The sequence below is a fragment of the Malaclemys terrapin genome, chromosome 2 (assembly GCF_027887155.1).
Source record: "Malaclemys terrapin pileata isolate rMalTer1 chromosome 2, rMalTer1.hap1, whole genome shotgun sequence".
NCBI classification, from domain to species: domain Eukaryota; kingdom Metazoa; phylum Chordata; order Testudines; family Emydidae; genus Malaclemys; species Malaclemys terrapin.
The window spans coordinates 242,249,729-242,266,775 of record NC_071506.1 but is presented as its reverse complement, the minus strand read 5'-3'; the positions used below and the strand labels follow the sequence as shown (position 1 = coordinate 242,266,775).

At 44.6% G+C, this 17,047-nt stretch overlaps 1 protein-coding gene across 2 annotated transcripts in view; it reads right to left on the bottom strand.

Moving 5' to 3' along the window:
- LOC128832840 (lanosterol 14-alpha demethylase) overlaps window positions 1-17,047 on the bottom strand; it is a 33,862-nt gene that overhangs the window by 2,779 nt on the left and 14,036 nt on the right. For both annotated transcript variants that reach the window (XM_054020486.1, XM_054020485.1), the window contains exons 4-8: window positions 15,199-15,325; window positions 12,038-12,212; window positions 5,234-5,353; window positions 3,651-3,846; window positions 2,321-2,416 (exon numbers count right to left, since the gene is read on the bottom strand). In XM_054020486.1, coding sequence (XP_053876461.1) covers window positions 2,321-2,416; window positions 3,651-3,846; window positions 5,234-5,353; window positions 12,038-12,212; window positions 15,199-15,325 — 714 coding nt within the window. The remainder of the gene's footprint in view (window positions 1-2,320; window positions 2,417-3,650; window positions 3,847-5,233; window positions 5,354-12,037; window positions 12,213-15,198; window positions 15,326-17,047) is intronic.

The following is a 17,047-nucleotide window of genomic DNA, read 5'->3' as shown; positions in this document are numbered from 1 at the left end:
ACTTAAAACTAGTTAAGATGCAGCTTGATAAATTTATCAACAGTAGTGTGTGGGGGGGGTCATCTGCGGTAGTAGGGGACTAGACTCAATGACCAAAGAGATCCTATGTTCCTAACTAGGTACTGTATTCGGATGAACTGTATGCAAGGTATTGTATTCAGATAATTGCTTATGAACACTGAGTGAGCTCATTTACCCCGCACAACAAATTCTTCTTTTAAAAAAATAAAAAAGGTACAGGCTGCACAATAATGATTTTCCAGTTTTGGTGAAAATGTTTCATATTAATCACTATGCCACAGTAAATATACTTTCAAGAATACTTTGCTCCCATCTTATGTACAGCAGGTTTATTTGGGACACAGTATGTAAGTGTAGATGTTAAGTAAATATAAAGACAAAACAAGTACTGCCAGCGGAATGCAGTAGAACAGACTTTACAGCAAGACAATGAAGTTATGTGACTGCAGGCTAGGAAATAGAGCCAACTGTGCTTGGGGAGACTGATCAAGACTGACAGAAGTAAAAAAAGATTAAAAAGAAAAAAGTAAAGTAGGAAAGGAAAGGAAATGCCACTGCCATCCTTTTTCTTTTAAGTGTTGCACACCATTTTGCAAATCTTCAGAGCTTTTGGTAATTATGCCCCAGGCTTTTTTTTTAATTACTACTACAGTCTACTCATTAATCTTTAGATTCTGTTTCACCCAGCCCTCACTGCCTGAAGACTAATCTGGAAAGATGCATGTTAGGGTAAAAGATGCTGACATTACTACTGTGCTGGCTCCCTTCCAAAGATGAGACTGTGTCCCCGGGACCCTAGCCATGACCATGCATGTCACGTGAGAAAATGTTGAGCTTATTTTCACACACAAAAAGGGAGCTGAAAAAGCCTCCTATTGAAGGGGTCTCTTACCCACAAATGTTCTGTAGTATCTTTGTGTGATTTTTTTTTTTTTTTTTGGTTCATTTAAAGAAAATTTAAATAGGGAAAGACAAGATTAAGAAAATGTGTCAGTTGCATTAGAAGCAATATTGGTCATCCAATCAAGGATAGTAGCCTGAACCTTGAGAAATATCTGTAAAGGGCCATCAAGAGAAAAGTTTAAAGACAAAAAGGGTGTTTGGAGAGTAAAAGCTTTCTGGTTTCTCATGCATGCATACAAAAAGAAACGGAACAGTGTGTGTTACACAAGAGAAAAAGCTTCCTTTCCTTGGAGTTAAACAAGGTATTTTCAGAGTGAATGAGCCTGTGTTATAGCACCATCTATTGTTGAACTAGACTGAACTGAAAATAGTATGAGGCAGTAAGGAAAGTATCCCTTTTTTTCCCCCTTAAAATGTTATACATAGTAATATACCTGTGATCACCAGCTTGACTTGTTCATCCCTGATAGAGAGCTTCCAACAGAACTAGACTTCTTAATACCCGCATATGCAAAAAACTTAGCTGCACTAGGTCCTTCAAGTGAGCATCCAAACACCACAAACATTAAAAAATAAAAAAAACGTTTAAAAATACACACACACACACCCTGTAGAGAGAGGTTTTTTTAAATTGTTTGTGCTTAAATGGACAGACAGAGGTAATCAGACTACTTAATATCAGACACAGATAGGGCCTCATTTTCAGATAGGCTGAGCACTGACTTCAGCTCATATGCATTGCAGAAGGATATGTGAGGTATATTGGGTAGGAAAGGCAGGGTACTAACAGGTTAGAAAAACTGCAAATCAAACTAAGACCAAGAGGCGAGAGATGAAAAGTTCACAGTAGATAGAAATGTGTTTTCTCCAAAGTACAAAAGAACAAGCGTCAACATAGGAGACAGAAGGAAGCAAGATTAGTTTACCAACAGAAATACCACAGTACAATAAATAAAGTTAAATATACTAATTTCATGTTCACAAGTGCCAAAAGTAGACAAGTTCCAAGGCAGGGGAAATCCTGATCTTTATGTCCTTACCTGAAAAGTGTATAACAGACCCACAGCACCAGTGATTTAGCGAGGTACACAATGCCACAACAAGTAGTTCTCTGATAAACAGATGATGGCCGCTGACTCCCAAACTCTTCTTCATTTTCCCTGGTCTGACAGGAATAAGCTCAAACCATCACATTCCAGTCCTCCTATGCCCCTGTGCTAATTAGTGTGCCGCTCACTGCACTAATCTCATTGTTGGTGACACATTTGCTAAGTTAAAAACCTAGTTTGGACTTGCATCCTTTCTGACTGTGTCATTCCCTATCTGCTACAGGGTTACAATTAATTTACATTACAGCCACACCACTGATCTGGATAGAATCAACAAATATGCTCACCTGGGGAGTTCTGGCCATTCTCATCATGGTCATTATAGGAGGTCTAAGCCTTAAAGTTTCTTTTAGGCAGCGGTCCAGCATGTTCAGCTCCTTCAGCTGCAAATATAGTAAACTTTATCAGTTGCCTTCTGATTTAGGAATATTTAACATTCATAAATCAGTATTTTTCTATTTGAAAAATACATGTGATGAGCTGCTCATATTTTAAATACATAATTCCAAATACCGTATATACTCATTCATAAGTCAAATTTTTTTAGTAAAGAAGGGAAGCACCAGAGAAGAGGGTTGGCTTATGAACGGATATAAAGAGGGAGAGGCTCCAACAGAGGGAGCAAGGAGAGGCAGCACAGCCAGCAGAGACAGAAGGGAAGAGGCGGGGCCAGAGTCTCTCCGCTTTTGGCCACGCCGCTCTCCCCCCAGCCTCCGAAGCAGCTGCAGCTCCAGGGCTGGCAGACTGCAGCCGTGCCACTCAGCCCCACCCCCCAGAGCAGGCTGTGGTCGCGCCGCCCGGGCGCTGGAGCACGCTGCGGCCATGCCGCCCGGCCCAGCCCACTGGAACATGCTGCAGCCATGCCGCCCGGTCTGGCCTGCCAGAGCAGGCTGCGGCCGCACTGCCCAGCCTGCTGGAGCAGCTCCAACCAGGCCAGAGACATCCCAGATAAGGTGGGAAGGGATGGGGTGTGGAGAGTGTGGGGGTCCCGGGCTAGGGGTGGGGTCACGTGTGGGGGGGGTCACAGGGGTTACTCCCCCGACTCCCAGCTTCTGCCCCCCCAAAAAAATTTCCCCACCAGTTGCTGTCCCAGCCCATCAGGGTAAGCCGCTGGCACGCCGGAACACTTTGTTTACTTAGTTTTACCTCCGTGCCTGCGGACGCTCGAGGTAAACAAACCATCTCGGCCCACCAGCGGCTTATCCCGATGGCCTGGGAGCCAAAAAGTTTGATGACCCCTGAATTATAGGGTCAGCTCATGAATGGGTCATAAAAATTTTCCACATTTTTACTTATCCCTATTGGTGGGGTCAGCTTATAAATGAACTAGCTTATGATCGAGTATATACGGTATATACTTCACTAGCTACCCTGTTTGTTTGTGCTTCTTCATTTGATTTAATTAAAAAAAGATTCCACTATCCAGGAGGTGATGTTAGAATACAAGTTACCACCAAAACCTGCTTTCATTCACCAAGTTCAAGGATATGAGCATCTAGCATGTGTGTGACATAGATGCTGTAATTGTAACAAAGTATTTGATTAAGAGTTTAAACACTTTCATAAATTAACTTTCAGGCTATCTTTAAATTTTTGAAAATGATATAACAAACAAACCTGGTCATAATTTAGGGGCCTCAAGTCTTCTCCACAAACTGCTTTCTGTTCTGCATAGCATTGTTCTTGTATTGATTTGTCTCTAGCTAAAAAGAAGCCAAGCCAAGCACTGGTGGTAGAAGACGTATGCTGGCCTGCTAACAACAACCCAATAAGCATTCCAGCAATCTCATCGTCTGTCAGCGAACGGCCATCCCTAGATTAAGGAAATAAAATACATTCTAGCTTTACTTGATTAGGTATCCAGATATAGTGCCATACATCATGTTAAATGTTTGACTGTAGTTACTTTTAGCTTCAGTTTTTTTCCTTCTTCCAGTTGGGGAACTGCAGAAGCATTGGAAAGAAGAGAGATTACAATGCAAGGAGCTAGAGAGAAAGTCATCACATGGCTGCCATGAGGGTGAAAAGCAACAGCTATCTGACAGCTGCCTCCAACATTTGGCTAAGCATCTACAATAAATTACCTCCTAACCTTTTGATCTACACTTAAACACAGCTAGTAATGAACCTGGCAAGACCACACCTGAAGTCCGCCATTTGTACGTGGAATTTTACTGAATCAACAATGCACAGACAGTTCTTTTTCTTTCTACTGAGAACAGAGGTGTGAGAAAGGGTCTGTCAATATATATTTCATGGTAAGAGAAACTGCTGAAAGATTTCAAAAGAGGCTTGAGGGCAACAGAGAAACTGGAGGCATCCAGCAGGGGTACAGTTGAGAAATGAGGCATGCAACAGAGGTACAGTCTAACTCCTGTAGTACATAATGGAAATTAAATTTAAAAACCAACCACCTTGGTTAGTCTACAGAAATTGAGCTCAAGAGGGCTTTTGAAATATGGGACTTGAAGATAAGAAGCCTGGGAAGCTTTCCAGAGATGACTAGAAGACAACTTTACTGGTTTGGGGGGAGACACCAATAGTGGCATATCCTCTCTGGAAGAGACTCCTGATAAAATCTGCATTATGGAAACATTGAGATGACCTCATCTAGTGAGGTTAGAATTCCTTGCCCTAAGGATTGATAAATAGGTTGGGTAAGTGAGATGGAAAACGAGGCTGTTAGGCTGACTAAGGGGGAAGGGAAGGGTTTTGCTTCCTACCTGTGTAACATCTTTCTTCTTTATAATTAAGATAAAGAAGCCTAGCTCCCTGAACTTTGCACAGTATTCAGGTGGGGTATGTTATGCAAACCATTGATTTTATTTTAGTCTGATTTTTCTTTCCAATTTTAAAATCAATCTTGTTTTTAAGAAATCTACTGTTTGGGTGCTTCACACAGTCTGCACCCTAAACAAAGTGAAATCCTTCAGCCTCTAGAGGGAGGTGACAAAAAGGCCTAAATTTCACCCATTATCCTCATCAACATGGCATGGAAAGAAGTGTTCTCTCCAAAAGCCTATACAAAGCTGCATACAAGGGGAGAAAGCCAAATAACCCAAGGAAGAGATGTGAGGAGGGTGACAAGAGTCATGCGGCAATGACTTGGGAAATTTTGGTAAATGAAGCATACCCTGTTAAAGTACTAAGCACTTCCCCCTTACACTTCTAAATGGCAAACCTTCAACACTTTCACTTACTTATACGTAACATCCAGCAATGTTTGGACCATGTCATCTTCCCTTTCCCCAGATTGACGGCGTTTCCGGATTACTTTATAGAAAATGTTCTTTATTTCTCTGTGTGCTCTGTCTCTACGTCTGTAATTCAAAGCATTTTTATTAGGGTCTGTATATAAAATAAACACACAAAATGCTGTAAATTCTTATCAAATGTGCAGAATTTTTCTTTGCAAATAATCAGTGAAAATCCAAAAGATTGTTTAGATAAAATGCCTAAAATACTTATTCACAAAGTTTTCACTAGTCTTTACAAGGAATATTTCAGTGACATGTCAGTCATTTACTACCCAAATATTATTAACTAGGTCATAGTCATTTCAGATACCATTTTGAGGAGCAGAACAGGCACAGAGCAGATTAGGTATTTGATCTGATAGGTGTAATTGCATCAAAGATTTTGGGGAATATGGAGTGGATAATGTGCATCACAGTACAATGCGCGCACCAGAAACACAAAGGAACATAAGACTGGGAAAACTGGTTCAGGTTCCATTGAGCTGATGAGATGGGCCAGAGAGATAGCTGCTTTGTGTTATAACATGCCTCAACCCACCCTGCAATTAAGTACAAATCATAACAGTGTTGTTGCCTAAACTGGCCATAACTCTGTTCATTTATACTAAGTATCCTGTAACACTCTGCATTTGCTGAAGCAAGCATTTGGCATAAGCAGATAGGAAATGTGTCAAAATCGAGATACATTCATGTTACGACTTAATGCAAGGTAGAGAAGTACCTTCATGGACCAGTACGTGGAATGCTAGTATCCAAAACAAGGATGAGGAAGGAACAGAACAAGAAGTTTGGGAACTGGGACAAACTAATGGGTTGGATTTTAGTGACATGTAAAGAGATATGTAACTTGTAAAATCATCATATAAATACTACCCAGCTGAAATGTGTAACTCTGTGAGCAAATCTTCTGCATAAGGTGAATGTAACATCACTGCACGAGACAGCTTCCCAGAGACTGGTATCATGGAGAACCTTTTCCCTGTACGACATTATTGTTGGCTTAGAGCAATAAACCTGACTGACATTAGTTATTTGGTCTCTTGAACATATGTCATATCTAACCAAAGTGTGGTCAAGGAGCTGACTATACAATTTCAACAAAAGCATGCACTAAGTCCAGGTTGCTGCCTTCCAAATCTCCTGAATGGAGAGGTTTGCCAGCAAGGCCACAGAGATAGACTGTGCCCTGGTGGAATGTGCTTTCACATTGTTGTGTGGCTACAGATCAGCTAACTGATAACATGTCCAGATACACTATGCGATCCAGTTTGATATTCTCTGTGAAGATATGGCCTGCCCTTTAAGACCCTCTGCACAGGCCAGGAGCAGTCTGGGCAATTTTGGAAGGATTTAGTGCTATCCAGGTAGAACAAAATGGCTCTGCGCACTCAAAGGGGATGTAGTTCCTGTCGATCTGCTGGCATGAAATTTGAGAAAGAATACAGGTAGGTTGATAGTTTCATTAGCGTTGAATTCAATCAACATCTTGGGCAGGAATCTAGGATGCGGACTCATGGATATTTTGTCCAATTGAATAATGTATACAGTAGTCCTACCATCAGGGGCTGGAGCTCTGACTCTCCAGGCAGAAATAATAGCCAAGAGGAAGGTTACGTTCATTGACAAATAAGGTAAGAAGCATGTGGTCAGAGGCTCAAGGGCGGTGTCACAACCCAGTGGCCCCCTCCCTCAGGGGGTCCCCTGGGGAGGCAGATCAGCATTGTATGTTGCTAACCTGTTGCAAGCATTGCAAGGCATTTTGGGTCAGGTTAAAGGTATGACTGTGGAGTGGAAGATTCCTTTGCAGGTTGCGAGAGGCCGAAGGGGGAGAGGAGAACGGGTTAACGCAACGCCTCAGCTCAAATCAGAAGATAGGACGCCGATAGGAAGTCCAAGGTCACTGTGCTTGAATAGACTCTACGCAGCCAAGAAGCCTGTTATCTGGATCTCACCCACCCCAGCCAACCGTGAGAAAGGAGAACTAAGCTGAGCAGGACTGCAGAGAGTGCAAAAACAAGTGGGATGGTGAAGGCCAGCGAGGGGGAAAAACAAAGTCTCACGTCCCTGAAGCTGGTGTGTTTTGGGAATGCTGAGGAAGCCACAGAAAGCCGGTTTGGACTGGTACAAAGAGCACGAGGAACAGAGGTCCCTGAACGAAATGCCCCCGAAAGAACCCAGGACTTAAAACCCTCCTGAGAGCTGAAGCAAGTTAGAGATCAACAGTGGACCCTGGACGGCTTGTGCACAAGACAGAACTCTCGTCCACCCTTCCCCCCCTCTTCTTCTGACATTACCCCAGGCTTGGCCAGCCTCGGATCGTGCGTGTGAGAGTGCCCCAGCCATAACCCACTTTCATACTAACGCTTTCTTTCTTTCCCTGAGTGACGTGGGAGCGTTCCCCGCACTCACCGCTGTTATTTTATTAATAAAGCTTTAAAACTTAGACCCTTGGTGTGCTCCTTCATCTACTCCCCTAACGATCCTGCGGCCTCAGGCCTGATCACCTGATGCCTCAGGCAGATTGGTAACAGAAATCTGTCACAGCGGGGGGAGGGGTTCCATGAGTTATGTGATGTTCAGGTTGAGATCCCACATTGGAGCCAGATCCCTGATCAGTGGGTAGAGCCTTGCAATGCGCTTCAAAACCTCTTCAGTGGGGTAAAACCAAAAATTGGTCAATGAGCAGGTGGATCACAGAGATGACCAGAAAGTGCACCAATATCAAGTTTGGTGAGACACTGGAATGCTTGAGATGCAGCAGGTAGTCCAGAATATACTGGATGCTAGCAAGGACATGGGACATCTGATTTTACATCACCCAATGTGAGAATCTTATCCACTTGGAGAGAAGTGGATATAGTGGAGGTCTTTCTGCTATTAATATGAATACTCTGAACATCCTGAGAACTGGCTAGCTCTATTGACATCAGCCAGCAAGCATCCACGCTGTCAGGTGAAGGGATGCTCATGTTTTGGTGCAAGGTTGAGCCACTGTTATGAGCAAGGTTGGGGATCATAGGCAGAGAGACAGAAGGCACTACAAAGAGGTTGTAAAGCTCCCTGAACCACATCTGCCTTAGCCAATATAATCCTCATAGCCCCAGTATGGCCTTCTCCCACTTGATCTTCTGCAGAACTGTAGGTAGCAGAGGGATGCAGGTGGTGGGGGGGAAATGCATAGAAGAGATTCTCTGTCCAAGGAAGGAGAATCATATCTGACAGGACTACATCCTTCCCAAGAGCAAAAATGTCATTGTTCTGTGCTCGTGCAAAAAAAGGTCTATGTGGAGGACCCCAGAGCCTAAAGAGGTCCCAAACGACCCCTTGTAGAAAGACTGTCTGCCTTCACATTATCTAATCTGGGGAGATGGTCTGCAATACACCATGGTATTGCTTTATCAGCAAAGTCCCAAAAGGTGAATGGCTTCCTGGCATAGAGCAAGGGACCTGGCCTCAGCACTTACCACCACCTATTTAAGTAGAACACAACTGCTATATTGTTCCTCATTACCAGGACTAATTGTCCATGAATCACAGGAAGGAAGGCAGGGCAGGCACTGTGCATGGCCCTGAGCTCTAGGCCGTTGATATGTGAGGCCCTACACAGTTAGATTGTCCATAAGGGTTCCCCATCCAGATGTGAAGGCATCAGTGACCATAGTTCTCAAGGGTGAACCGGGAGTACATGGGACTCCCCTGTGCATGTTGCAAGGGTCTGTCCACCAATCCAGAGACTGAAGAACTGTCAGGAAAAGATGCACCACCTTGTCTAGACAGTGACATCTTGGGCAGTAGACTGAGAAGAGCCGAGCCCGAAGATGCCTGAACTGGAGTTTTGCAAATGAGGTTACAAAAGGTACACACTGCCATAAGACCTTGCAGCAGGAAGCAAGACCTCACCCACTCTAAAGGCTGGGACTGTAGGTGGAAGCAAAGAGTGAATACGGCATGAAATCTGTTGAGTGGTAGGGAGGCTGTTGCTGTGAACGCATCAAGAATGGCCGCAATGAACTCTATCTGCCCGTGGGTATTAACATGGACTTGCTCATTCACCAGCAGGCCCAAACATTGGAACATCTGCAGGATACACAAGACATGGGTCTGGACTTCTGACAGCGAGTGTCCCCTCACCAGCTAGTTATCCAACTATGAGAACATCTGAATGCCAGATCTTCTCAGGTGAGCGGTTACCACTGCAGTGTGCCTGGTAAATACATGGAGTGCTGCAGACAGTCAACAGGCAAGGACCAGTATTGGCAGTATTTCCTGTTGAACATAAACCTTAGGAAATGCCTATGTGCCAGGGGTATTACAATATGGAAACAGACATCTTTGGGATTGACAGCAGCATACCAGTCCTTCTGCTCCGGCATGGGAATGATGGAGGAGAGGAAAACCATCTTGAATCTGAGCTTCTTTATATAGGTATTGAGAGCCCTGAGGTCTAGTATCAGGCAAAGCCCCCCAGTCTCCTTGATGACTAAATACCTTGAATAGAACTTCCTTGCTCATGATGAAGAGGAACCTCCTCTACAGCACTCAAGGTGAGAAAGCATTATAAATCCTGGTGAAGCAAACTCTTGTTGGAGGGATCCCTGAAGAGGGACAAGAAAGACAAACAAATAGAATGATCTAGCCTGCCCAGAATACCTCCAGAATCCAACAATCTGACATGATATTGGATCACGTGCTGAAAGTGGGCCAAATGGTCACCAAAAAGGTGGGAAGGCAAAGACCACAAGAAGAATGGTATGTGGTCCTCAGGCACCAAATCAAATGTACTGCCTGCTTGGTGTCAATATAAGGGGAGTGACTGGGAGGAAAAACCACTAGCAGGTTTTCATCTCAAGGACCTCTGCCTGTGGGCTGGAGGCTCAGGTGGTCTGTATGAGACAAATGGCTGGTATTGGAAAGGTTGAGGCTTAAAATGCCTATTCTTGCAGGCCCAGTGTATGTAACAAGAGAACTGATGGTTGTTCCGCAATCTTTGAGAGATCTCATTGCCTTATCAGTTTTCTCATGGAAGAGGGATTGGCCCTCAAAAAGCAAGTTCTAAATTGTTGTTTGCAACTGTCTAGGTATGCCCCCAAAAGCCAGCCATGAAGAACTACCATTGCTCTGGAGAAAGAATCAGCGGCAGCCAAAACTGTCTGCAGTGCTGTTCTGCCCACTAAACAGTCCTCCACCAGGAGGACTAAACAGTCCTCCACCAAAAGTTCTGCCTGTAATCTTGTGGAACCTTTCCAATAAATGGTTGTAATGCACACTAGATACATGATCATATTTCTCTAAGACCACTATCCGCATCTGGAATCTTGATGAGAAGTGAGCTTTATGACCCAGGAGATAGAGGTGTTTAGCCTCTTTATCCTTAGGGGTCACCTTCTGACAACTCCGATGAGTCCTCTCGATGGCTGTGATTATATGACCAGGATCATGGAACTGCATGGGATTAGAACAATTTGCAGCTGGGACTTGATACCATCTATCAGCTCGCTTGGATGTCAGTACCAGCCACAGGTCTTTCGTGAGCTCCAGGCGGCCTTTGTTGATTGGGCTCACTATGCGCCCTACTGACAAGGAGTAATGGATGTCGAGGACCTTGTGCAGCGTGTCCTAAATCTCCTTGGTGGTTATCTCCAGGGTTGCTGCTACTCTCCCAAAAAAGGTCCTAAACAGTTTGTAATCCTCAGGGGTAGAGGCTGACTGATCCTGTCTGGCAACAACACTGTGGCCAGTATCACCCATTCCTCTCAGATGGCCTGCTATACCAGGGAGGGAGGCTGAGACTGTTTGCACCAAGAAGATCAGTCCTTAATAGTACTGAGGACCCAAAAGGGGACATATGCCATGCTCATATGGTACCAGAGCCCAAAGAGGTTGTTATCAATCATCTCAGTACTAAGCTAGATCAGTGCTGTGCTCGGCCGAAGGCCACAAGTAAGTAGACCTGAATCCTCTAGACAAAGCTGATGCTGCCAAGCCTTGAGCTCTGGCTTGGGATGGCTGCTAGCTTTCCTGCAAGTCAGAGGATAAGAGTGAACAGCAGACTTCTGGAAGAGCAGGAGCTCACCCCATACGTGTAAGGGTGACACAACCCAAAGGATGAATCATCAAAGCTGCCAGGGCCTATACAATTATACTATGCAAAAAAACAAAATATGTTAATTATTTGTGGTAGCCATTTTAATTCTGAAGTTTTAATACAAATGAATTTAAGACAAGATGCAAACAAACCCATGTGCTTGTGCAGAACTTGAAGGATCAGACCCAATATAATAAATATCTTACATAAAAGTTATTTGCTTTGTAGAAAATGAACAAAGCTTCAAAAAGTGCTTTGAACTAGATCAGTATATACTTAATTACATACACTAAATTTAGGCAGCTCAATTATACTGAATTAACATGTTTAGAAACTCCCAAACCCTCATTCTTAATGCTTTGACTCAGATTTAGGTACTCAATAGTTGTGGGGATAACATTTAGTTATGCTGTAATTGTTACGCTTTTAGGCATGCTATAGGTCTTATGCTTTTAGATGTCAGTTAAAAGCAACTGCCTTCCTAATTTCTAGTTGAGGTTACACCATGAAAATAGTATTTTGATAAACTCCCCTACAGGAAATATCCTTGCATTCCATTTTTATTTAAAATTCATATTTACTTAAAACATACTCTAAGAAAGAGCTGAAACAGGCACAGAAGTTTCTTAAGTATATACTGTTTAACATGTTATTTTTGGTACCTGAAGCTAGGTAAAGGAAGCCAACCTGGCAGAAGCCAAGCTGCATGAGTAAATCCCCCATCCAGATCAGCATACAGTTGTGCCACCTTCTCATTGAGTAAGTTTCTGATCTCCTTCCCATGTAAACAATGACTTGCTGTCAAAATAATGAGCTCTGAAAGAGCTTCAAACAAATCTGAATAAAGGGAGGAAAAGGAAAGTCAGTCAGCATGCATTCTGGGGAGATGGTGTCAAGATTTACAGGCCACTACTTTCACTTCTGCCAAAAAAAAGGTATTAACTGAATACACACGGAGAGTTTTAAATAATTTTTCTAGGTGTTTCTGAAAGTGTTCTTCCACAAATGGATCCCTGTTTTGGGTCAGTGGGGAGGGGATACTTCCAGAAAGGATTACTTGGAAAGGCTGGTTGGGAGAGAAGATAGAAAGCATTGTAGAGAACTAAAGAGGATTCACTACCTGAGGCAGCTGGAAGCCCCGTTTGTGCAAGCAAGCTGTGCCCAAACTGGCACTTGATGTTATTTACCCCTACAAAATCCAGAAGTAATTGCCATGATGGTTGAACTCGTACCCCAGCATCTCACAGCTGATTTGAAGCACTTCTGTGGGAACACAAGGTGCATTTCAACCAATTGAAAGGAAATATTTTTAAGTATTTCCAAGATCAATTTTTCCAGTGGAAATGAGGGCTATGTTGTGCTAGGATCCCTGCTCACAGCTCTGAAAGAAGGGTGCATCACTTGTAGAAGAAGACTGATGAGATCTGGTTTCAGAGAGAAAACAATACCAAGAAGCTAGTCCTGGAACAATAATCCTCAGACCTCAAGGTTGGACTCAAAGCCTACTCTGCACAGTGTCCTATCTACAGGAGTCAGGAAGGAGTAAACTATTTGAGGATGTCCGAGCTGTTCTATTACAATGGGAGAAAATTGTATGCTGTCATGTTATGTCACAAAACATGCTGGGAAAAGAGGAAGGAGTCTGGGGTCTTTAAAATACAGACTCCTCACTTACTAGTGAGCTGTAGGGAAGACAGCACTGAGGAAGGGAGTGGCAGCTGGTTCACAGAGAATGACCTCAAGAGACCGAATTTATGGGCAGTTCAAGTTAAGGAGCTAGAGAGGCTCTTATTACTTTGCATTTTAGGGGATTGGTCTGCATGTTAGTCATTGTTGTGTCTAGCTTGATTAAAAACCTGTTCCCTAATCCACCACTTTTGTGGTAGATTGGACCATACTGACAATCCATCATGGCCTGTAGTACAGAGGAAGAGAGATTTCCTGGGGTCTTAGATAACAATAACAAATTCAACAAAGAATACAAAAACAAGGCATTGTTAACTTCATCAGTGATGTGAGTGTTTTTGCTGAGCTACTCCAATATACAAGCAAGGAAAAATGGAAAAATTTGGCTATGTTTGAGGAAAGCTCTTTTATTTGGAAAGGATCCAAAAAAAGTGTCAACAGTTATCAGGAAAAGAAGTTGCTTCTGTACAATCCTACATCTTTCATAGATAAACTTAGGGCGTATGCAAACAGACATTCCCTGAAAAGAGTAACGTCACATTTAGGGGGGTTGGACAAAGACTGCTCATGCTGTCAGAAAAGAAGTGAGCAGCAATAAAAAAATATTCTGCTGATAAATCTGACAGTTTTACAGACTGCTCTAGAAATATAAATAATTCAATCATAACCATCTTCTATTCTGTGGGTCCAACTGTGCAATTCTTACTCATGCACATGCTACTCCTGGGGGAATTCTGCACCAAAAAAATAAAAATTATGCATATATTAGTTGTCAAAATAACATAATCACACCAGTTTCAATTATTTTGGTAATTTATTTAGAAATACCTATCAGCAAGTATGTCTGTAACAATACAGACAACAAAAGAAATTCCTCCAGGAGTGGAGAGTTAAAGAAACCCTTACGACAATCCAGTTCCTGTTTCTCTGTTATGCTTTTGTTGGGCACCTCAGTCTGGATGTGTCACATGTGCCAGCTGGGTATATTTTGGGGAAAACTCTGCCCTTCTGGTCTTTTAGTAGATTCTTGTTTGTTCTCCCTGCCCCCATAGGGTTACCATATAGAAGTTCCCAAAGAGAGGACACTGCTGTGGAAGGGGAGCTGGGGGAGGTATCTAGGGGTGCTGGAGGGAGTCGCAGGACCTGACACATGCACTCCCTCCCCACCCCACCCCCAAAAGCCCAGCTATGGAGTGGCTTCCCTCCCCCCGGCCCATACCACCTCCACCCCCAGAGCCCAGGGATCCAGGAAGAGAAACAGCCAGATGCTGGGTCCTGAGCTTGTATGGAGTTTCCTGTACGCTGCCTCCTTCCTTCAGGGCATGCTGGGAATTGTAACTGCTGGGAAGCCTCCAGCTCCCCTGCCCCCGGTGGTGTCCTATATTTGTGAGCTGGGGAGTCAGACTCTGTGGGTTCCAATGGCCCCTAGCGGCAGCCAGAAGCTCTGCAGCACCAATTCTGCAGGAACAAATGAAATTCTGCACAGAACATTAATTCTGCACAAATTCTGCATTGCACAGTGGCACAGAAGTAACATGCTCATAATGAAGCAGCCCTATTCAAATCAATAAAGTTTGGGAATAAATGCTCACTAATAAAATGGACAGGTGGGGGTCTATTTTTTCTTATTAATTTTTAATCTAATTTGGCTTAAGTCAGACTGTTTTAGTTACGGAAGTACAAATAGTCTATTTCTTTAAAGAGGATGTGTGTTATTGATCATGATTCTGGAACAAGGGAATAACAACATTTTAAAATGTTGAGTTGCTGGTTTAACAGTGAAGATATTAGGCACAAGTGGCCTAACCCTTGCAAAACTATCCTAATGCAGCCTGAACTGTTAGTTTGGGGACAAATAGGCAGAGACTACGAAGCCAAGAGCAAATTAGCTCTTTACAACCTACTACTAACTTTGAGAGTGGCTTCATCCTCCCTTGAGCTTTAAGTAGGCAAAGAACATGCTTTGTACCTGGTTCTTTTGAGCATGGGACGTCTGATACAGTTGGACCTGTCTTTCCTTTCTATTAAAAATGTTCAAGTAGATCAAAATACTGTCATATGAAGCTAGTTTTGTCTACTTCTCGTGCACTCCCGTCAGTGTAACTTTTCAAAACACAAAGCATCTGATCTTGCTTACTTCTTTCTCCACTGTCTCCCCAGGATTTGAAGTACTCCTTTGTTTCTTTTTCAATTACAGGTACGTGTTGTTTAAACTGAGCTATATTCAGCCCAGTTTTTAGCATTTTCTTTTGTTCCAAAAATACCTGCAAGGGTTAAGATATTAGAGGTATAGAACATGAGGTACATAATTACAGTTTAGTCATTAACAGCGTACTGCAAGTGGTACTAAAACAGAAAAGACAGAAATAGAAAAATAGAAGTCACAGGGAGAACCTTCTAGAAACGAAAGTAAAATGAAGTCAAGATTAGGACTAAAATCTACTACACACTTTTTACAAATTCCAAAACCAAATTTAAAAAAAAACAAAAACACCACACTCTCCCTCCAGAACCTCCCTGCCCCTTCTCCGACCCCCTGGCCCCCTTACTCTGCCGCTCAGACCAGCATGCCGGGAAGGAGGAGCAGGGGGAGGAGCTCCAGACTGCCGGTGCGAATGGCCGGCTGGTGATCTGCGAATGCAGGGAGGGAGGGAGTGCTCTCAGCTGCAGGGGAGTGGAGGGGGAAGTGGAGGAGGGGCTCTCTCTGGCTGTCGGAGCCCCATGTAAGTGGCACCATCCGGCCGGCTGCCCTGTCAGCAGCGCGTGCTCTGCGTGGGGGGGGGGAGAGAGTCCAGACATTTACAAATTCCCCCCGGACGCTATTTTTAACTCTAAAAGCCGGACATGTCCGGGGGAATCCGGACGAATGGTAACCCTAGGTTTGCTTTACCAAGTGTTAGGTCAGTCTAACGAGATAAATCAATTAACAGCAGGATACCAAGGGAGGAAAATAACTTTTGAAGTGGTAAGAGAGTGGCCCATTACAGACAGTTGACAAGAAGGTGCGAGTAACAGTAGGGAGAAATTAGTATTGGGGAAATTAAGTTTAGGTTTTGTAATGATCCAACCACTCCCAGTCTTTATTCAGGCCTAATCTTTTTGGCCTGAGGGACCCATCAGGTTTCTGAAATTGTATGGAGGGCTGTTTAGGGGAGGCTGTGCCTCCCCAAACAGCCAGGCGTGGCCTGCTCCCCACCCCCTATCCGCCCCCCCGTTTCTCGCTCCGACGACCCCCCCAGGACTCCTGCCTCATCCAACCCCCCACCCGTTCCCTGATGGCCCCCCAGGACTCCTAACCCATCCACTACCACCCCCCTGCTCCTTGTCCCCTGACCACCCCCGGAACCCCCACCCTGATTGCCTCCTGCTGCCCCATCCAACCCCCTCCTCTCCTTCCTGACTGCCCCCCGGGACCCATGCCCGATTTAACCCCCGTTTCCCGCTCTCTGACCGCCCCGACCGCTATCCACACCCTGACCACCACCCCGAATTTCCCTGCTCTCTATCCAACCCCTCCCTGCTCCCTTACCACACTGCCTGGAGCACCAGTGGCTGGCGGTGCTACAGCCGTTCCGCCCAGAGCACTAGGACAGGCAGCTGTGCTGCCTGGCTGGAGCCAGCCACGCCACCGCACAGCACAGAGCACTGGGTCATGCCGTGGCTCTGCAGCTGCGCTGCCCCAGGAGCTCAAAGCCCCGCTACCCAGAGCGTTGCACCGGCAGAGCAGTGAGCTGAGGCTGCGGGGGAGGGGGAACAGCAGGCGAGGGGCCGGGGGCTAGTCTCCCAGGCCAGGAGCTTGGGGGCCGGGCAGGAGGGTCCTGCGTGCCGGATGTAGCCCGCAGGCCATAGTTTGCCCACCTCTGCTTTAAGGGAACTGTGTTTTTGGCTTCTGGGCAACCAGTGAGGTATTGTAGAAGCTGTTTTGTTGCTGGCTTGGTGAATTAGGGTTACCATACGTCCGGATTTTCCCGGACACGTCCGGCTTT